The sequence below is a fragment of the Malania oleifera genome, chromosome 10 (genome assembly GCF_029873635.1).
Source record: "Malania oleifera isolate guangnan ecotype guangnan chromosome 10, ASM2987363v1, whole genome shotgun sequence".
Classification (NCBI taxonomy): Eukaryota; Viridiplantae; Streptophyta; class Magnoliopsida; order Santalales; family Ximeniaceae; genus Malania; species Malania oleifera.
The window spans coordinates 17,828,483-17,851,973 of NC_080426.1; the positions used below are offsets into that span (position 1 = coordinate 17,828,483).

The following is a 23,491-nucleotide window of genomic DNA, read 5'->3' on the forward strand; positions in this document are numbered from 1 at the left end:
ACGGCCAGATTAAGCCAGACCTGAGCACCGGACCGTCACCACAACCCCACCGAACCTCTCGTGATCCAAAACCCCTCTCTATGTTTCAAGGTCAGGCACTACTCCTCCTGTCCGACTCAAACCCCCCTAACCCTAGACACGTACCCATACCAACTAGGCTACCACCTCGGTGATTTTGAACAAAACAAACAATGCCTCGACCATCTGAATCAGTTTTCCAATTCCAGATGCAGCACTTGGACCTTGAGCAAGAGTCCCGCATGCCAAGCTGCGGATGCAGATTCACAAAATTACGCAGCCAAGGACGGAACAGAGGGGCATCTGCTCAAAACACAATAATATCTACCTTCACAAAAACAAAAACAAAAACGATGGAGACGAGGGAAAAATTTTGGGAAATTTAACCTCAAGCATAGTACCCCATGGACATTACACCAGCTAATTAATCTATAAAAGTTACAAATGCCTGCTGATGAAACAAAAATAAAATAAAATAACATCAAAATAAAAATAAACACAAATTGTTATATTGGCTCAAGTAGAACTAAATTAACCGGCCTCTTCCAAACTTTTTCTAACAAGTTTTTCTTTGGAAATATATCCATCTACCCCGAGAAGTCAACAGGAAGTGTCCCTCAATGAAAACTTGCTTTCCTCACTGCAGAGTTTGAACTTTTCATCATTTTTTCACATGGGTTTATACTAATAAATTCACCAAATGCAGAGAGAAACGGCAGGAAGACACCGTTCTGAGACATGGAAGGATAAGACAACCTGAAAACTTCAGCCATATCACCTCTCAGAAACAGAAGCCACCTTCTGCAGTATCATGGCTTCAGCTGCACGGATTGCCCTCTGTGACCCAGTGATCGTCACTTTCCTGCATATGAAGGTTCAAACCCAAAACAATTTAAACATTTACTACCAAGAAAATAATTTCCTGCATATGAATGTGATGGACTACTTTTATAATACCTATCAGTTGTCCCCGACATGAAATCGCCTCTATCTGATATCTTTATCCTGGCTCCACTAACCTGCAAGAACAAGTGCTCTACTCAGTTTTTATGCCAGCGGGGGAAATAAGTGAAAATTATTTCATCATCAGCAAACCTGACTAATTTCCATAATATTCCTTCCACTACGCCCAACAACAAACCCTATATGCTCATCTGCGACGCCAATGGTCACCGAGTTGCTGCGATCTTCCTGTGAACACAAAAAGGCATATTAATCAAGGGTACACAGCTAAGCATCATCATCATCATGGTTGTGCAAGTATTTTCATGAAGAAAACATAGGGTCTTCATGGAAAAAAAATCAACTTGAAGTCTCCATTATGGGATTAAACTATGTTCATACGTGATAATGGGGGAGGGGTGCGAGAGAGAGAAGAAAAAGATGATAGTGAAAGAAGAATTGCTGCATAAAAAGAGGGAAGAAAGAAAATAGGGGCATAACGATTAGACTCAAAATGCCAACAGAATGCCCACAACATACAATCCCATATTTAAACACACTGCAATTAACTATATAATTACATTATAACTCCTAAAATAACTTTAAAAATATGACACGCAATTTTTTAATTCAACATATGAATCCTTTTTCTGCAATTCTCCCATAAATTGTAAATAGAATCTGACTTCATATTTTCTATTGAATCTAGTCCCCCCAACACATGCACACACCCCTTAAAAAAACAAAAAGATTACAAATCCAGGCTCCGCATAGGGTGGGAGCAATAAAGACACTAGAAGAGACAAGGAGGTAGAGCATCTGTTATAAATTTCTTCACATTCAAATATTATTTGAATAAGTTAGAAACATAAATATAAGCCAAGTTCCATTTTGAGCCCATTAACTTAATAAGTGGGGAAGGACTTTCAACATAGGAAAGCAGAGGCATTTCATAGGGAGGGGAGAAGTTTAACTTGCTTTTTCAATGCCTTCATGCCATATAGAAGGTAGAGAAATATGCTTTTGCACATGTAATATAAAGAAAATACCCTCAAATGTTATTAATTCATTTTGTATAAGTAAAATAGATATTTGTAATTCATAAAAGGGAGGGCATGATTTGCAGACAGTGGAACTGCATTGCTTTTTCTTTCTTCCTTTAAAAAAAAATATTAGATATAAACAGTGTTTTAAAAGCAAAGGTGTAAGGCAAGGCATTTTACCCCAAACAACGCGAGGTGAAAACCTCGAGGCATGGAGGTGCAAGCCTTTTAGGAATTTAATTTTTTATTTAAAAAATATATATAAAAAATTATACATACTAAAAATCATATGAATTTTATTTAATAATTAGTACAAAGCATTTTCTTTAAATTTTACCCCTAAAAATAGCTTAAAGAGTCTAAGCTCAAGCTAGTTGTGGTGGTATTGGCCATGAACTAGAGGGCCTGCCATGCAAGGTCTTAAATTTCAATTTCGACTAAACTTTCGAAGCTCCAAAAGTACGGAAATTTCAACAAAAATTTCAATTTTGATTTGAAAAAATAACGATCAGTAGTAAAGCATGGAATTCTTAGTGAAACTTTAGAAATGGTCAACAGACATAATAAAAGTTTAAGGACTAATATATTACAAATGAAATACATCTATGTTGTGTATTGAGGTGGAAAAGTTGTAATATAGCATGTGTATCAAACATATTTATAAGTTAATCTACTTTAAACATGTTCAATTAATACAAAAATAAATTCATAAATCATTTAAATTTTATTTATTGCACAAATAATGATAATTTAGACACGAGTAGTTAAATAAAGTGTTGCTGCAAATTTATTTTTTCATATAATTTCAAAAGCGTTTGTAATAATCTTTTGTTTCGATAAAAATAAATTAATAGAGAAATTTCACTTCACTCCTAAATCTCTCATTTGAATTCCGGGAAAATTTCATTGTAGAGTAAAAATTTCAACAAGTTTCACTAAAATTTTGATAAATTTCAGATGATTTGTTGAGATTTCAATGGAATTATGCAAGAAAGAAATCGACTGCCATTTCGATTTCGAGGGTGAAGGAAACCGGAAATTTCAACGGAAATTTTGACAATTTCGTGGAAATTTAAGACCATGCTGCCACGTGCCCATCCAAGCTTTAATATTTAACTTCAATTCCATTGCCTTTCTTGGTTAAAAGAATTTGACTCAGTCACAACTCTCTCCTTTTTCTCTCTCTCTGAAGTGAGATAAGTATGTGAATAGAGATGCTTTTTCGTGAAGCAGCTGAGTGTGAAGAAAGGAGACTTTTGCATGAAGATCCGAATCAGCTGAGTGTCGAAGAGAGAAGCTTCCGTATGAAGATCTGAAGCAGCTGAGGGTCGAAGAGTGTTGAAAATCGGAATTAGGTCCTCAACATGGGAAAGAGATTGCCTGAGAAGACAAGGGCACAGATATGCAGAAGATCTGAGGTTGGTCGACGATTGAAGTAGAGAGAGAGAGAGAGAGAGAGTCATGGTGCTTGATTGGCCAAAGAGAGACAACCCAGTCATCCTATCAGAAGAGTCTTCCTGGAGAACATCGAACGATGGAAAGAGTATTCGTCAATGTCATGGAAGATTTTTATGCTCCGCAATTTGCACAAATAATGGGGTCCAAAATGCATATGCCTTGTCTGTTGAGGTGTGAAATGTGAGTTTTTCTGTGCAAGGCATACGCCCAACTCCAAAATGCGTATGCCTTTTGGGACTTTTGCCTTTTACATTACGCCTTGGGACGTTTTACCCTCAAAACGCATTTAGGCACACCTCAAGAACACCTTTTAAACCACTGGATATAAAAAACAATTTAGCTATAGAGGCACTAACACATGCGCTCACATGAACTACTTGCATTAACACATGCAAGTTTCAATGCTCTACTCATAGATTGCCACAGCTGTATAAGGAGACGATCACCAATGAGTCTTTTACAGTAAACTCATGTCCAATAATTATCACGATCAGATAATCCTAGCCATTCATTTTCAATTTCTTTTGCACAGTGCAAAAGCATTTGAAAATGCTTCATATGAATATATGACTCACGTAAACCACATTGTTGAACTTGTATAATATGGCTAATCTTGTTACTTGAATGATCTAATGGAATCATGAATTCTGTGGATCCATATCTTTTGCTTTAAAGTTGATATGATATGCAGGCATATTGATACAAATTTTACACATGGGCTTAATTCACTAAAACCAACTTAGAAAAAGCAATTTTGTAAGCAGGCATTATTCCAATGTGCAGCTTTTCTATTCAAGGTGATCCCGAAGAACCTTCTTTTTTCATCTGTTATAGCCATAGGTAATCCACTTTTTTATGTTTTTTGGGCTGCTCCAATGAGGGGAGAGAGAGAGAGAGAGAAGAGAGAGATAGAGAGAGAGAGAGAGAGAAAGGGTCGGTATGATGCCTACCCAGGAGCTAACTGGAGAGGCCTCGGTGGGGCCAGCCAAGATGGACCTATAATCTGGCCCCAAGCCCAGCAAGCACGCCAATGGTGACTCAAAAAACAAGCACTATGCATGACACAAGACCAGCACCAACCACTAGGCCACCAGCCTGATTGCGAACTTGAAAAACAATGAATTACACATAGGATTCATGGGGTTATCTTAATGCCTAGTTAAAAGCCCAAAAAAAAAGAACAAAACAAACAAAAACAACAAAAAGAAGAAGAGGAAGAAGAAACTGTCTTAATGTGTGCTCAGTCTCTCCTATCAAACCAATATATAATCAAGAAAAGCTACACACATACAGTCCATCTATTCCAAGCATGTAAGTTAAAATGATAACCAGTTTTCATGCAACAGCAATAAAATCATGAAAAATTACTAGGACTTTTAACATTAAGGAGAAGAATGAACCTTGTTACTCTGAAACTTTCCCCCAGCACCATTGGGTCCATAGTTCATCGGGCTGTATGCTGCTGTTCCAACTGAAGGAAGCACATATGTATATGGAATAGCATGAAAACCGGAGAAGTAAACACCTAAAAATTCAAATTAAAAGGAAAAAAGAAAAACTTACTGGCTATGACTCCTCAACTCACTAATATAATTCTAACAGACCATACAACCATATTGAAGAGTTCCAAGACAAAAAAAGAAAATCATGACCAGTAATTACTTCAACAAATACAACTGTCTGGTGAGCTACTTTCTCAGAATTTTCTGTTCTAGTTCATAAAACATATTCATAGTATGACTAATAAGATACCTCCCATGAAACCTCTCCAAGGTATCTAAGCTCTCCTCCATCCTCTTTTTTCAAAGAATAAAGAATAAGACACTAAAATTTCCCCATTTTATGTTGAGCAGATGAAGCAACAAAAACATATATTCAGTAAAGGACCCAACCAAAACTAGGAATAATAAGAATGGAAGAACCATATCCATTAAAAAAATTTTATATACCTGGATAAAAAGTACTGTTACGTGGAGTTGAGTTTCATGGAAAGGTCCAAAGAAAAAACTATTCTTCAAGAAAGCAACTGTTCTTTTTTCCTTTAATACTCAAAAGGCAAGCAAGTAAAATGCCTTAAAGATTCAGCAAAATTATAATCCAGACTTCTATTTCAGTTCAGATAATAACAAAGAGTGAGGAAAAAAATAAAACCTAAAGGAAACAATTACTGCTCATTTCGACCAAAAGTTGAACAGGTAAATGAGCCCAAAAAACCTATCCGGAGCTTCCTCTTTTATTTTTGTTTTTATTTTAAGTGAATGTGTGCATGTCATGCAAAAAGAATTAGAAGAAAGCATAAAGAAAGTTTGACTTGAATAGGGACGCAAACAGATCCAGATTGCAGATATCCACCCTGATCTGCCCCTATAGGGACAGTAATTGAGATGAATTTTGTAATCTGAAACGGATTTGGGGGCAAAAATGAGAAATGTATTCTCACATCCCAAATCCGCCCCACCCCAAATAATACTACGCATAACCAAAAACCTGCCCCAAATATAATAAATAAACAAACCAATACATAAATGGATGGGTGTATGTATTTACATGTGTGCACGTGTAAAAATGGTATTTTTTATTTAATTTCTCATAGCTTCCTAATGTATTATTTTCATTTTATTTTATATTATTCTACTAATGAGATTAGGTTTTATCAAAGATATAATCATATTAAAGACAAGTTATTTTATTTTAATAAAATAAAGAAACATTACTCTTTTGAGAAAATTTGTATGTTTTTTTATAGTTGACAGGCCGGATTCTTGTCCCCAAGAGGAAGGGAATGAGGATACATAAAATGCTCTGAGGAGGATTCAAGGAGGTAGATGGGGCGTGGGCGGATTTGGGTTATGCCCCTCTGATGTAAGACAAGAAGCGGGTATTTGGTTGGATCATTCAACACAATTTGAAGGCCTATGTCAAAGAAAAGAATTCATGGATCATTCGGACCTAAACCCAACTGTGCTAAGTTAATTAGTTGTCTATTATGAGTATTTAGATTGCTTGTAGTAGGATTATGCATTTTTGGCGCGTGTTTGTAATATTTGTGTATTTTCAGAGTGTGTGTGTAATGTCATGTAGTTTTAGGTATATGAGTGTTTCATGTGTTAGTAGCTTTCTTATAAATAGCGTATGAAAGCCATGTGGGAGTAGTTCTGTTGATGAATTTGAATTGAACGTGAGATTTCCCTCTTGTATCCTCTCTCCTCTCTTCCCTCTTCTTCTTCCACTTCCCTTCTCCTCTCCTAGTCTCCTACATTCTCTCACGGCTGCAGGTCCTTGATGCTTCTGCATCACCCTCCCTCTCCACCCATTTACAAGCCTAAACTTGAGACTCAAGAATGAGATTGAATAAGATTGCTTATTGTATGTTAATTAAATTTTGCAGTCACTATCTCACTGAATGTTTCCTCATGCAATAAAATTTTAAAACAATTCCAGCCTCAAATTTTATTTTTCATATACTATACATATACGTACTTCACATAAATGTAAAATGATTAATCATATAAAATTTATAATGATTAATATATGATTCAAAAATCTTTTCTCCAGATTGAAATCATCTCAACTTTTGCTCTTCAAGTAACATTTCTGAAATATTAGAGCAAGGATTTGGGCAAAAAAAAGGAGAGGAGAACTACAATAGGACAATTTGTTTTTAAATAAGCATCAATACTAGCTAAAGCTCCTGTATTAGCCTCCAAACAATGTCTAGTGATTTCCCCATATTTATCAAATACCACAATTGTTGCCAAATTCTTCCACTACAAAATGGCAAATTTAAATCTAAAATGCAGGAAAGAAAATTTAAGTCTACAGCTCAGGCGATACTTAAATATCAAAAACTATATCAACATATAGACACGGCAGGTGCACCCAAAATTAACATGAAGCTTCTCCTAAAATATAAAGCAGTTGGATTGATTAAACCAATGGAAGAAGCTGCTGCACCTGGATATGAAAATGGAGAATTCATAGATTGAGAGTAATGAGGATCTTCCATCAGCTTAGACAGGATCAAATCAACAGCCCGCATCTGTTCTTCTAGAGAACCTGTTAGCGTAACTAGCCTATCATTCAATCCAAAATAATTATTATCTTGAGGGGAGATCTTAATGCCAGCATGCGAGTCTTCAATAAATGACCTGTACAAAGTTGCCCATTAATACCCAAATATCATTAAATATGTTCGTAAACAATAATAGCAAGCAGTAGCTGATCTTAAATGATGGACAAAAATATGTCAGTTAAAAAAATGGAGGACACAAACAGCAGCAGCTGCCATCCATATTACAAAAATAATAATAATAATCTCCACCATTCAATCACAATGAAAAATTTCTTCTCTTAGACATTTTTAAAAAATGCCTTGGGTGAGCAAGCAAACGCATGCAAGCTTGTATACATCAAATCAATCCAGTCCATCCTTTCTAAAAAGCATTGCCATCTTTCGTTATCCTGCCTTCACAAAATCCAAACTGACCTTAGTTTTGTCTAATCACCTATTTTGCAGTATACACTCCGAGCGCGACTGTGCAGGGGGTGGGGGAGTGCAGATGCCCCAATTACAATTATAAATCTGTCCCAATTTTGGATTATATATACATTTAATTATTATGCAACTGATTATTATTTCATGCTTACACCTTTGCAAGAAGATAGACCACGCACAGCCCTGGATTGGTCATGGGGACAGATGGTAGATTTCCCCTACCAATATAAGTCATCGGGTGTACTAATAAGTTTTCACTATGTGGGATTGAACCAAGGTTCATTAAGGCCCAAACCCTTTAACCTTTCCTTAAGCTGCTCAAGTGTTTGTCATGTATCATTCATGAACGTGACACGTCCCGTCTTGCCTATGAAACCATGGCCATGAGTCATTGCCAAATCAGGCTTGCAACCATCTCTTTTCTCATTGGCCGCACTTCCATATGGTGTTGTCTCATTGGAAGGTGCCAAAATACACTTCAACCCCACCATAAGCACCTCTCTCCTTTCATTTGGATTTTTTGACAACCTTATTGGACATCTCAATGTTTTTAAATGTGTTCCTAAGGCACATGGCTTTTTGGGGCCCATACACACTAAGGCATATTTTAAGAGGCATAAATTCTAAAATGTGTACACCTCTGAGTTTGGGACATACACCAAAAGGTGTGTTTTTTATGCCTCGAAATGAAAGGCCTATGCCTCTGGGACCAGCATTTAGCTTATTTTAATAATATAAAAAATATGTAAAAAAAAAATTAGGGGAGAAAACCCATAAGCATTCATGTATCCTTTCGATGAACAAAGACCCTCTCCCTCCATTCCACAAGTTTTGACAGAACCCTCTCTTCTGTCCATTCGTCTCTCTCCGGTGAGCTCCTCCAACAGTAGGACTGGCACTGCCGTGTGGCTGTTCCCTCTCTCTCCAGTCTTTCCTCTTGCTCACAACCTCCTTTAAATCTTCAACATTGCTTAAGATCATAAATCAACCTCAAATCTGGAAAAGATCTGCCCATTTATTTTCTAAGTCGACCTCTTTCTCACAACCCTCTCTCTTCGCAGGCAACTTCTCTCACTTCAGCAACCCACAACAACTAAGAGCTGATATTTCTTCATTTCCATTTGGGAGCTATCTTTGTGTGTATGCATGTGTGTGAGAGAGAGACAGAACTGAGTGAGTCAACACTCTAAAAGGCAATGAGTGGAAACTTGGTGTAAAATATTTAAGCTATGAGCACATGGCAATGGTCTTTTAATTCATGGGCTAGTACCCCACAGGCAGACTCTCTAAGCCATTTTTTAGGGTAAAGTTGAAACAACATGTTTTATTTAATTATCTAATAAAATTCATAATATTTTTAGTATATATGTATATATATAATTTTTTTATATGCTTTTAAATAAAAAATTAAATCCCCTACGCCTCAATGCCTTATGCATTCACCTTTCAAAACACTACTTTCTCCCACACACATAAAAGAATTCCCCAAAATATGAAGTCCTCCCATCTCTATGATTCCCTCAGGCAACTTAAAAAAAAACTCCCTAATCTGCCACCTCCTGCTCTTGAGCTTCCTAAGGATTTTCTAATTCTCCCATGTCAGCACTCTCTACAACTCACATAACTTATGTACCAGTACAGGGATTTGGCAACTCCCCTAGGGCTGCTTCCTTGTCCAGCTTGTTTCCTTGCTTGTGTCATCTTTCTAATTTCAAGAGTAATCTTATGGCTAATTTTCTTGGCTCTAATGGGATTCTTGGAATTTCTTCTTGTTCAATTGTCAAACGTTCTACGTTTAGCATCCCTCAGAGTTTAGACCCTACAAGCCTCAGATGTTTTCATTTCATTTAACCCATGGCAATTGTGCTGATCATTTCCCTTTGTACTCCTTTCTTTCGAAAGCTAAGATCTCCTAAAAAACTAAGGCCTTCACTTGGATTGTTCTCCTTAATCGAATGAACAATAATGGTGTGTTGCAGAAAAGAAAATCAAATGAAGCATTAGCTTTGACTTTTGTGTCCATTGTTTCCAAAATCGTGAGACCAGTGCTCATATTTACAAGCACCATTCTTGTACTCTGCAGTTGTGGAGTAGGTTGTTCAAATGTTCAGTTTTCTTGAAAACAGTTGATTGTACTCCTTCCTCTGGTGGGATTTTTCTTCAGATTTGTCACTTATAGTAAGTGCAGGAAAAGGAAGCCTCTTTGGAAGTTTCAGAATTTTTTCTTTTGCTCGATAATAAAAAAAAAAAAAGACCACATCTACGTATAAACCATGTTCAGTTCATCTCAGATTGTCCTAGGACAAACCTTAACATTTCAGTTGGCTTTCAGAGGGATTATTTTTTATCAGCATGCAAATCTGACTCGAACTACAGCCCATGCATGGAATTATACAGGCATGTCCATACCTCCAACACCTACAAACATCAATATTATTTCAACATCGATCTAACTATTACGCTGACTATTTCAAGTTTTCTTTCATTGTCTTTAGAAATATCAATATCTATTTTGTAACCCTTGATATAAGTATTGACATCAAAATTTTATCCTTTTATTCTTGTAACTGCAACATCCACAACCTCCAATCCCCAAAACCCACCCCCAAAGAGAAAAAGAAAGGGATAAAACATCTACACAATTTTGGGTTTTCTAATTATGCATCTGCAGAACCACAAGCACTCAATCCAGTGAAGCATCTTTCATAAATTGAAATATTAATCACCTTTCTAGTCCTCTCCCTGTCTATTCAAACCAAAACTTCAAATAAGAAGAAGGGTAAATCCATTTCTATTACAAAGAGCAACAGCACAGCTCCAACCCCAAGTCCTTTTGAAAAATATAAATTCCCACATATATCCTTCCTCCAAATCAATGTTGCAGTCGAGGAAGCTTGCACAAGGGATTTTACACTACATAGGGCAATATTAAGTATTTTAATATAATTTTTTTATTGAAAAAGAAGTATATTAATAGATAAAGAATGTAAAAAACAGAATAATTAGGATTCCTCCAAAAACAAAAAAACAAAATTCCTACAAAACTGGAAACCAATGACATTGAACATCTTCAAAGCACATTCCCTTGAAACAACCAGCAGCAACAACCCATAAAGAAGCCAATTATTGAATCTTATCACAAACAAAACCAAGAAGTCTTCTTCCCCTTGAAAATGCAACTGTTCCTTTCCATCCAAATATCCCACAACACAGCATACAATTATACAAACGACATTCCACAGGGCAGACCTGCCTTTGCTCCGTCTGGCCACAAAAAAGAAATACCCAGCAAATCCTCCACTGACTCCAAACAAACCCAACTTTCCTCAATAAAACCAAAAAACTTGTTCCATATCCTCCAAGAGGAAGAATAATGCATAACAAATGAGAGACAGATTCAGAATTATCAAAGTAAAGAATTATTATGAAATATGATTAAGATAGCCGGTTTCCGAGATTCATTGATGAAGGAGATTGCGGTGGCTTTTCTTATATTACCACTTCACCTATAAACTTAAGTTGTTAGGTTGTGGACCAATAGTCCTTAACACTCCCCCGCACAAGCAGCCCAACAGCATGTAGGGAAATAAACACATGATAAATAACACTCACATTACAAGGAATATGATGATTTTTTTAAGACACTACACATTAATACGGGCAAAAAGAATCAAATCCAAGACCTCCTAGGAACCAACTCTAATACCATGTTAGATTACCAGTTACCACTTCACCCAAAAGCTTAAGCCGTTAGGTTGTGGACCAACAATGTATATCAGGCCTTAACAGTTTTAAAGTGGACTGAAGCTGGGAAAATGCATCAGAGCCCGATGGCTTCATCTTTGGTTGGGTGCATGTGTGGGTGGGGGGGCTGAGGAGGGAAGGATGATTTGATTAAGGTGTTTTGTGACTTTTATGAGAAAGGAGGTTTGTTTATACAATGAAACATGAATAATGCCTTTGTGTATTTGGTACCAAAGATGACTGGAGCTATTTGCATCCAAGGATTTTTGACCCATTAATTTGGTGGGCTATGCCCATAAATTGCAGTCATGGTAAAATCTTCGTTTTATTTAATCATCACGGACTCTCAAGCACATGAAGTCTTTATAAATAGAAATAGATAGCTGAAAATTTCAAAAGCCCTGGCCAGGAGGCTGGAGAGAATAGTGGAAGAAGCCATGGCACCCTTCCAAAATGAATTGGTGGAGGAGACAAACCCTAGACATGGCCAGTGGCCCTCACATCCAAGTAGGGCAGAGATTATTTGTAAGTTGAATATGGAGAACGCTTATAATCACATATGTTGGAACTTTCTCATCTATATTATGGAGTAAATGGGTTGGGGCACCAATTGAGGAAATGAATCTGGAAGTGTATTTCTACACCTACTTTCACCGTCCTCATTAATGGGGCACCACCTGAATTATTTCAGACATAAGGTTAATTTGGGAAAAAGATAGCCAATTGCTTCAGAGGAAGGAGTTGAAGGGGACATGTAGGCATAAGGGATGCAGTGGTTGAAAGATTAGAGGCAAAAAATAGTGGGGTGGAAAAGGAGTTATTGCTCAAAAGGAGGCCATTGCCCATCACCGTGTCCAACCTTTCCATGTATGACATTAATCTCTTCACTATCCCGAGCTAGAAGGTTGGAGGATATTTTTTATAAATATAGAAAAAGAAGAAATTCATTAAAAGAGGGTACGATACGACAAAGAGAATAAGAAATCCTCACTTCATGAAACAAAAATAAAATTGAAAGTAAAACTAAAACAGATACAAACAACGAAACCAAAAGGCTAGGCTAAAATGGCCAACCAATCCAACTGAATATTAGATAAAATCATCTTACCAAAGCAACCAGAAGCCAACAATGAAGCAAAAACACAACCATTCCCAAACAAGATCTAAAATGAAGCTCGATTATGAAAACCCGATAATTCCTCTCCAACCAAACAACCCAAATAATTGCATAAACAGCAGACTGCCAAAAAGCCTTGGCCTTCTTCCGCTTTACAAAGCCAACAAAATCAACCAACAAAACCTCCTCGAAAGTCCGAGGACAAATCTAACATTCACCTATAAAATTAAAAAGCTTACTCCATAAAACTCCAAGCCACAGATAAATGAATAAATAAATGCACATGATTCTCATGATTGTTACAACACACGACCCAAATAACAGGGGGAAAGAGCCATGTATGGCCTACAAACCTGCCACAAATTCTTAGTGTTAGCTCTATTAAGAAAGTTGGAGGATATTCAGAGGAGATTTTTGTGGGACAGCATTGAGAGGAATTAAAATTATCATCTGGTGAGGTGGGAAGTACCAAAGTGGGGAAACAACCTACTGGAATCGAGGCCTGGGAATCAACAGCTTAACCAGTTTTAATTGGGCCTTGTCATTAAATGGCTTGGGACATTTATGGTGGAAATGGAATCTCTCTAGGGTGGTTGTGGTGGGAATTAGGAAAATATGGGGTGGATCATAATGGGTGGATTACGAAGTAGGAAGCTTCATGAGGGTGTGGAAAAATATTAGAAATGGCCAGGAGTGTCTTTACATAAGTTTCAAAATGAAAAATAGGGAGTCAGTTTTCTTTCGATGTGATAGGTGGTGTGGGCTCCAGTTCAAATAAGCAATTTCTAGTTTGTTGGCTAGATATAATGCATAAGAAACACACTAGTTAGTTCACACTTTGAGGGACAATATGGGATGCCTTCTTCTTGAGACAGGCCCAAGAGAGAGAGGGGCAGGATTAGGAGATAGAAAGTTGAATTTCGTTTATCAAATCATTAACAATATAGAGGGAGGATGAACCGAAATGGAGAATAACAAAAAGTTGCTATTTTAAAGTCAAATCTTCTTCTAATTTGGGTTTGGTGGGGGGGGGGGGGGGAATTTTATTGAAGAACGAGCAAGAAACCATAATAGAATGTTAGGACAAGATGTCCTATAAGCAAATAGAAAAAACCAAGAAAATTACAACAGACCTGCTTTCCAATCCTTTCGAAGGCCAAACAGCAACAAACCCCAAAAATATCCAAACAAATGGGCACAGAAAAATGCCAAGAAGGCAAGAACACAAATCATTTTTCAGGATCATTGATAAAGGTAACCATGAAGATTCCTTGAATGGCCATTTGGAAAACTAGTCGTCCCACTAAGGTAGCTTTTTTCTGATTGGGAGGCTGCTTAAAATAAGATTATGAAGCCAGAGGACTTGCGGAAAGGAGGCATAGTGCTGGTGTTTCCCTGCAAAAGATACACTGAGACTGTGCATCATCATTTAGTTGGTTCAGCTGGATAAGAAAACTACAGGCTCCTGCTTTTGGGCCACGATGGAGATTCACTAGGTGCTAGCAGGTTCTGTCTTGGGGGAATTATGGGCTTGGAGGGGGCATTAACACAGATAAATACAGAAGAATGTTGAGCAGAACCCTCTCACTATTTTTTGGATGATTAGGGGGAAGAAATCAAAGGGGTTTTGAATGAGTTCCTATTTCTCTCAATATTATTAAGGATAGATGACTTAAAACATCATATTATTGGTTTAATAGACAGCCATTTTTGTTTGTCAGGTTTGTTGACGCTATATCCTTGTAAATGCTCATCTTGTACTTGGATTGGACCCCCTTGCTGCTCTTTGTGCTTGTTTTTCTCTTTGCTTATCCAAAAAACACCAAAACTCTAAAAACAAATGCAAAGCAAGCACCTATACACTAACAACTGTTGCATATAAAAACTTAGGGCCTGTTTGGTATTGTTGTTTTCTGTTTTCTGTTTATGGTTGTGCACAGTGAAGAAATAGAATATAAGAACACAATTGCTTTTATGTTGCCAGTTTTTTGTTTCTACTTTCAGCTGCTTACAAAAAAATGGAAAACCAAATTTAATGGTTTTCAGTTGTTGTTGCAAAAAAAATTTATATCCAGAAATAGTTTTTTTACATCAAATCATTCATTTTATACACTTTTTAATTAAAATAAAAATAAAATTATCATATGAATTTAAATATAACTAAAATAAAAATATAAAAAAATTTCAAAAAAAATAAAAATAAGTAAAGCTAATTATAAAATATTTTTACTATTTTTCAATTTTCATGTACAATAAGATTTTAATTGTAAAGTAAAATCTGAAAGCAAAACAACTAAGTAAAATAATTATAATAATTTATATTTTTATTATAGTACTTTTTAATTTGTATCATTTTGAATTTTTTTATTTTAATCATATTTTTTAAAACTTATTTGATTTAAAGGGCAAAAATGAGTATTTTTAATTAAGTTTTTATTTTGTTTTAACTTTACAAATATTAACCAAATAGGTTGTTGGTTTCTATTTTTTTAGGTTCTATTTCTGATTTTTTATTTTCTTTGGTTTGCGTTCTCTTAATTTTTGACAATGATACCATATGGCCCCTTAAATAATCATGTTGCAATGGAGAAACATGTGCCTCAGGTATACAGCTTGTTTATAGGTAGATAACTGCCTTGACGTTCCCAACTTCCAAATTGGATCTGGAGTAAGTTCACAAATTTTGCCAAGTTTAAGTGTTAAAACAATGTGGCTTCAACACAAGAAGACATCAAGATCCTACTATTTGAACATGCTATTATAAATTTTAATTGAATATGGTCCCATGTTGGTGACAATTAAGTCTTGAATGCTTAATGAATTGGCAGGTAATTATAATAATTTTTCCTAACACATTAAAAAAACACCAAGTGAACCCTTTAAAACTAACTAGTTGCAACAAGGGCAAGACAACCAAAACCCAACCCCATACCAAAGCAAGCCCCAGGCTGACTAATAGAGGATCAGAAGCAAACCAATGGTTTTTCTTTGGCACGAATTACCTGTTTAAATCATCCTATTAGTAATCCTACTTTTCATTGATAACTTATCTAGAGCTGCTGTGTAGGACCTCAAATGTTGGGAAATGTAACAGCTATTGGACTCAAGTCTCCATCTCTAACTAACACAATACGTTTGTGCTCTACAAGAGACTCAAGTCTCCATCTCTAACTAACACAATCCGTTTGTGCGCTTGTAGCAGGCTAAGGGTCATCCAATCTCTTGAACGTGTATGCGACCAAGGCCCAAATGATGGTCTCCAACTCCGGCCTCCAACTCCAATCAAAAACTTCACTCGCATTGAGCCTAGGCTTGTGGCCCCATAGCTGCCCTCATGGCTTCACATAGGGGAGGCAAGGGTTCAACACTTCAACTTTCTCAGGACAGGTAGTGCATGCATCTGTCTGTGTTGTACAGACATGTACTTATCTTTAAGAAGGATATATTAAAACTTTGAGCATGAAAACTTTCGATATTGGTTATTAAATCCATGCCAATATCAGCAGTGCTCCACCAAAAGTAATATTCTTCTCTCATATATATATGAGATCCAACTTGGATCAGTCACAATTTCACAAACAATTCCCATTCCTTCTTGCTTAACACGGCTGTACAGGATGCAGTTAACAATCATAGACGCATACTCATAGCATTCTTCTAGGGTGGTCACAGTATCATCACCTGCATCATTTCTATTCTTGTTAACCACGCCATTTTAGATAAGATTTGTGGAGCATTACTCCATTTATTCCACATCAACTTAACTCCTTTTCTTCAACATTTGGTTGACATTCACACTTCACCCAAGAAATATATTTCCTAGAGTACAAAACACCAGTATAAGACTATTGGAAACAGTCTCTGAACTCTCCTTGTAATTACAACCTCCAATAGCAGACTACCAGAAACAGTCTCTGAACTACCTTCATAGTTTAAAATTAAGATCCAAAGCCCTTCCCCCACTCGATGTTCCAAAGTAAAGTGTAGAAAGTCAGCAAGTCATAAATAGTCAAGAACCTCTATCCTTGACAGACTCAACTTTTTGACAATTTTCATATAATAATTACACACTTAGACTGTACCTATTCAGCATCTCTCCCTTTGGTGTAAGAATTTCCTCCATTAACCTCTCCTATTGAGCAACCTACTTTACATCAATCTTCCCTCTTAGTCAAACCTAAACCACTACTAACTCTACAACAACCACAAGTGAAAATAGAGGTAAGTTTCTCAATAAGAGACTGAACTTGCACATTAACACCTCCCAACAAAGCCACTTATGTACCTTTGCCACATTTCTTTTTTTTTTTCGCAGAACCATTCATGTCCATTCACTATTCACCCAATCCAACCACCAAAACCATTAACATCCAGACTCCATTCACCCAAACTCCTTTGAATGATATCAGGTATTGAAAACCTCCACAACTCTGGTGCAATCACTCATTTGGCTTTAGATAAAAGAATGACTTTTGAAGAACTGATAGGGCGAAATATAAGGAAAAGGAGAACATATCCTCTTTGAAATAAAAGATGCACAACACAAAAGAAAATAATACTAATGAAGCAAGGCTTTCCAGTCTATTTGCAAATTGGTCAAAGGCACTCCTCTAAAAGCTCCTGAAACTGAACACTGGAGAGTGCAAGAAGAACAACCCTACTCAATCCTACTTCAACCACACATAAATTCATTTACACAAACTCTCCCATACAGCTGTGCTTCAGGGTTGGTCAAATGGGCACATTGAAATTCAATATCAAATCAAATATTCAAAAAAAAAAAGGTATTTATGCAGCTTTTTTCTATGTACCACTGAATTTCACAATAAGAAAGTCAACATAGAACGATACAATAAATATTTCACGCTTAATAAAAAACAAAAATACTGAAACAACCTTTTATCCCTAAACTATTTTTTGGCTGGTTCAAGGGGGGGAATTGTCAGTTGACACGGTTAAAAAGACAATTGAGGTAAAACCCAGTCTCTCTCGTACAATGGGCAGCCTTTCCTCAATAGGTCAAGCTTCTATTGATTTTACTGATTCTTTCTACTTGTAATTTCTGTTTTTGAACTTGGGTTGCACCAACTTGGTGCCCTTAGTAACTTTTTTCTGCTTACCAAAACAAAAATGGTATCTATTGTCTCACACTAATATGCATTTAACATGACAAATCTTTCACCCTAGAAATTAATGCTATCTGAAATAGTTGTTGAAACTTGCTCTAGATCATCCATCCTAAAAGCTACACATTTGAAGGATTATAAAATAAAAAGTTCTATGTAAACAAGCCAGACATTTATCTAATATAACACAAAAATATTAAAATAAGCATGGCCTGTTCAAAATTTCATGAATGAGAATTTCAGGGTACCAAATGCATCTATACAAGCAGAGAATATCACACACATGAGTACATGACAACAACAAGATGCTCTTATAAACACAATAAGCAGCAATCGTACTTTATGGTGACTCCTCCCTTCCCAATTATGCCACCACAAGAGCTGTTTGGAACAATCAGTCTCACTTTTGATCTTGGGTCAACATCATCACCATCTTCAACATGAATCTGACCAAATATATAGATGAAATGTTTTTATTAATATTCGGAAAACATAGAGAATTGAAGCAATATAATAGATATTACCTCACTCAATAACTTAGAGAGTATAAGTTCCATCCCCTTGATTACTTCATTTGCTGCTCCAGATACCATAATAATCCTATCAGATGTTCCAGGAAAAAACTCGTGATTGCGGGATAATTGAATTCGTGCTCCAGACTGTGACTGAAAATCAGTAATTGTTGAGCCACCCTTTCCAATGACAGAACCTGCTTCTGCATTTGATACGAGGAATTTTATGTATGTAGGCTTCTCTGTAGTATCTGCGGACAAGAAGTTCTAAAAATATTAGCAAAATGAACAAAGCTGATACATATTCACTTGTTAGGCCCTACATGAGTTGCGCGAAGAAACTTTTTCGAAGTGAAATACTGGTACACAATAGAATTAGCAAGTCAGGTAAGAGGAAATTAAATTCAGCCAATGTGCCAAATCAAAAGAATATGCAAAAAACCAAGTGCAGCATTATATAACTGATGACACTCATAAGATCATGTGAAAAAAAAAAAAATTTTAAAAATGCCTTCCCTCCATCACAGCAATCCATGATATCATTAAACTTTCTGAACTTGACTAATTTGATGCAATATGTCAAAAGCATATATAGCCACTATAAGTTTTTAATATAAATGCTTGATTTACTGTACCATGAGCTGGCATCCCCTTGATGCCTCCTCAATCAAATTTTCTTTACTTGTCAAAAAGAAAAAATTTTGAGGAATAATAAATGCTTTATTTCCCTGAACTGAAGCAGCACAGGATTGTGGTGCAAATCAACAGCAGGTGCATCCATAATTGAGCCCCAGTAAGAGTAGTTTCACTCAATAAAAAATATTGTTAAACAAATAATGATGGTTATTCAGTTGATACACACTGAAAGATGAAACAGATTTCTGTTCAAATGTCATGAAAATTTTGTCAGGCAATATCAAACATGAGTGCTGGCACTGGAAGCACCATCTTAGATCTTGCAATGATCAGAGACAGAATAAGGAACATGTGACATCACATTCTCAATTCCGTTAACTTACATACTATTAGGAATAAAGCACTAAACGCAAAGCATATTTTCTGAAAAGGAAGGGCAATGCTGTAAAGACAATTCAATGATAGAAAAAAATATGCTCAAGTCACAATTTTGTCTAGCTACTAAACCTGTGAAGTGTGTACGGCATTCTGCCTTTCTCACATTTCCTTCAGTTGGTTCTAGAAAAAATGCATTTTGCCACGGTCCTTTTATTTAAAAGTTATTGTTTTTCTTTAATATATTGCAAGCAGGCTACTTTGAATTTACTGCAAAATACAATTAACCACCAAGGGAACACAAACGTGCATGGAAATGTCCCAGAATATAGTTTATAGAAACTAGGAAGTTGCTACAATGCTGCATCTAACCCCTTGTGTCATGTACACATCCAAATGCAACACAACAAATAGAAGCACAAAGCCGAGGAATATTCATATGTTAAAACAGAAGACCACAACTTGGTCGACTTAACCTGATTCCTGTCCAAGCCCAACCCAAAAATCAAATGAACTAAAGCAAATACTTTGACAACTCAAGTTGGGATTGGGTTAAGAACATCAACGCAAACTATTTTTCTGGTTGACCTTGAGATTGATGTGCAAAGCAACGTTGCCCAGCCTAGCTTCTATTTACAACTTGTTTATTAATTATTACTTGTATTGCTACATGTATGCATGAGTGTACCATCAGTAATGGTGGTTGTTTCAACAGTGAAACAACATATCACTAGTGTTGCGTTATCTGGTGACACCTGAAATGCGTAATTTGGTGCTAAGGTTGATTGATATTTGTCAGATTATGCATTTTATCTGTGAAGGAAAAGCTGCCATGTTGGAGTGGGTTGCCAGACATTGAAACTAAGAAGAAAAACTTGAATTCTGTGCCTTTGGCAATTATGTGGATGCTGTGGAAGGAGTGGAATATCAAAACTTTTTAGGGTGTTGAATTTTGTACTATGATGCTAAAAGCTAAAATTCTTTTTTACGGCACTTGAGCAACTGTAAACTACAGGGACCATCAGTTCTCTTTTTTTTTTTTACCCCATGGATATTTATCTATCGTTTATGAAGTCTGCTTATATCTTTTTTGAATGCTTCTAATATTCCTTCTCTTTCACTTAATAGAAGTGTTCATTATTTGTCAAAAAAAGCCTTCCAACTCATCCCATTACCCTTTCAGCACAGACTCTAATCAAATCACTTCTCAACCAGTAATACATCAATTATTAGTAGTAATACAAGGCAAAATTATGTCATGGATCTCAACTCATCCTCAAATGGGACCAATCCTCTAAGATTTTCATTTAATCATTATTTGTACCACCACTAAGCGTGTCATGCTACATATAGCCGCACCTTAGTTTTATTTTATTAGAAGAAAGAAAATGGTTCATCAAAACATGATAAATTCCCACCACTTTTAACAGGTCCCCATGTTAAGAATCCAGCAGTCAACAATCACTGTATCCTTTTGAAAAAAATTCCACTCTCATCCCAATTTTCCAGCAGAGAACAGCATACTAGGGGAGATATTGTTTCTATGACATAAGAGAAGCCAAAAGTGAGCATGCCGCAATAGAAATCCTGCACATTTAAATCTGGTTACCGAACATTGATCATCCTAGTTAACAAGTTTCCTGATTCTAGATATAACAAAAATACCCAAGGATATTGTAGAAGAAAAGTGAATTAATATCGAAGACATATTCCAAAACGAAAATTGAAAGACTTAAGGCTGCTTTTTTTGTTTGCCGTTGTATGTTCCAAAAAATCCAGGCCTTCTGTGTAGACCTGGGTACCACACGGGCCAGGCCAAGGCCCACATTAAGGAATTATCACTATGCCAGACCCAGAACAGCCAAACTTTAGGCCTCCATCTTATGCCCAAAATAAAAATGGACATGCCCAAACCCACCCACTTAGTGTTTCAAATTCTTAATTATTTTCAGACACAGCCGATCTTCTCAAGACCCGGTAAAGAAATAGGGGTACAGCTAGCATAAAAATTGTCAAATTATTATGAAATAAAGCCTTACCAATTATTCGCCAGGCCGTTTCCTATGACCAAAACGCTACACTTTTACCACCTAGGTGTAGCAAAAGAATGGGCAAGGGCGGACTAGGTTGTTGCCCCGAAGCAATGCACCATGTCAAAGCCTAGGTACAGTGTCAAATATGCAAGGTATTTCACATCATTTAAGACATAAGTGGATAAAGTAGGAAGTTCAGGAGACTCAGTTAGAGTAGCAACTTGGAACATACGGACAATTTCTAGTAAAAGCACAGAAATAGTTGGCACAATGGTTAGAAAATAATAATAATAATAATAATAATAAAGACAACATAATTTGACTCTAATAATTAAATGGGTAGGAGAAAAATCTAGAGAACTTGAAAAATTAAGATAACAAGATTTAAACTTAGGTATAAAGAAAAATATAAGAATTGGGATGGGAATCATTATCATAAAGTCCAAAAAGATAGTGTTTTTTGGCTTTCTCATCGTCGACTAATAGCTCCTAATTGTTTATAAGACATTGTGAGATCAAGAATGGTTTCCATTCAAGGAGGTGTGGTTGAAATTCACAAGTGGGGAGAAGGTTGTTGAGAAATTTCACTTGTAGGCTATGAAGCATAGAAAAAATGAGTAAAGTATGAGTAGCTTATATATGTGGCTGAGCCAAGGCCTAATGGCTTAAATGGTTGAGTCGGTGCTCACTCATGTCTAACGAGCTAATTCATGAGGACACCCATGGTGCAAACACCTTCTCCCTCCCAATCCCCCTTCTTTCACTTCTGAGTATGTGCTATAGGAAATTGAGTGAAGGAGGAGTGACTTATATACATGATTGTAAACTTTTGAGTCAAGTTGGTCCTCACCCATGCCTATCAAGCCGACTCATGAGGATTCCCCAGTGCTAACACCTTCCCCTCCCAATCCCCCTCCCCATCTCACACCCCCCCCCCCCCCAAAAAAAACATATATATGAGTTCACGCGCAAAATTGAAGAGGACACTTAATGGTTACTCTTCAATTTTTTTTCCATACATGCATATTGCGCTTAACCAAAAAAAAAAAAGTTCACCTAATCATGTTCACACTAAAGTTTAACCAATTCTGTGGCAAAAACTGCTCGCATTGACAATAATGTCCGCGGTACGGTAAAACATAATTTAAAGAAAATAGACATATAATAGAAGACCCTTGATTACTCGCCATTAATATTTGACGGCCGATAAAACACGCTAATTAAGTGACAAACGAAAAAAAAATGCAGGATTCTTTTCTTTCCCCGCATTTTCTCTACAACCAAACGACGCGTTCCCCCAAAATTTACAAAACCAGATCAAATACTACAGATCCCTATTCTCCCACGGGCAAAGGGGTGGAAGATGCCTCACCTGACGTCGGAGACTTGGGCGGGCCGGATCGCTTCGGCGGACGCTCCGGCGACGACACGTATGACGACGAATCCGGTGATTCCATTCTGCTCACCTTATCCTCTGAGAGAGAGAAGACGAAAATGAAGGGAGATGGAAGAAGTTATTGACGGAGATAGAGTCAAACCATCCGCACAGCAAAAAGGGCAGAGAGAGAGAGAGAGAGAGAGAACAGGAGCTGAAGATGAGAGAGAAAGGGATAGAGACGGAGGGAGAAAGGAGGAGGGTTGGGTCGACGGGCGCGTAATATGTTAATGGCGTGCGTCTGAGCAAGTGGCGTAAGCATGTGCCGTTGCTGATGTGCTGTGTTTGCCGTGAGAACCGCCTCACTGTATTTATTATTTACCCCCCCCTGCTCTTCTATTTAACATAAACCTACCCCATAACTTTCATAAATTATTTCATAGCCCCAGGAATAGCGGGGCTATTCTAGCAAGTTTATTGTACACTCTTGAGTTCCCCAATTTAGAGACGGGATCACAGAAACTATTTGCAGGTATATGCCAGGGGGGTTAATATTGATCCGAGCATATATAAATATAGAAGTACGGGGGCTATGAAATAATTTATGAAAGCTATGG

General features: G+C 36.8%; 1 protein-coding gene across 4 annotated transcripts; it reads right to left on the reverse strand.

Moving 5' to 3' along the window:
- Positions 1 to 389: 389 nt before the first annotated feature.
- Positions 390 to 23,211, reverse strand: LOC131165668 (protein BTR1). 4 transcript variants are annotated; one of them, XM_058123655.1, is made up of 9 exons: positions 22,872 to 23,185; positions 18,468 to 18,706; positions 18,283 to 18,389; positions 7,416 to 7,609; positions 4,862 to 4,932; positions 1,114 to 1,209; positions 976 to 1,037; positions 775 to 880; positions 390 to 658 (listed from the first exon to the last, which is right to left on the reverse strand). In XM_058123655.1, exons 1-8 carry the CDS (start codon positions 22,954 to 22,956, stop codon positions 793 to 795), a joined length of 942 nt encoding a protein of 313 aa, XP_057979638.1. In that variant the 5' UTR covers positions 22,957 to 23,185; the 3' UTR covers positions 390 to 658; positions 775 to 792. The 4 variants fall into 4 exon arrangements, with proteins under 4 accessions (XP_057979638.1, XP_057979637.1, XP_057979639.1 ...); XM_058123654.1 differs by having other exon boundaries at positions 4,862 to 4,986; positions 22,872 to 23,176; XM_058123656.1 differs by having other exon boundaries at positions 390 to 880; positions 22,872 to 23,211.
- Positions 23,212 to 23,491: the final 280 nt, after the last annotated feature.

What these genes read in the sequence shown, in the direction of transcription:
- LOC131165668 (XM_058123653.1), bottom strand. Translation starts at nt 22,956, where the DNA reads ATGGAATCACCGGATTCGTCGTCATACGTGTCGTCGCCGGAGCGTCCG. An exon ending in AAGGGAGGAGTCACCATAAA is followed by an intron (nt 7,610 to 18,282) that starts GTACGATTGCTG and finishes AACTTTGTACAG; the next exon opens with GTCATTTATTGAAGACTCGC. An exon ending in GAAAGTTTCAGAGTAACAAG is followed by an intron (nt 1,210 to 4,861) that starts GTTCATTCTTCT and finishes TTGTGTTCACAG; the next exon opens with GAAGATCGCAGCAACTCGGT.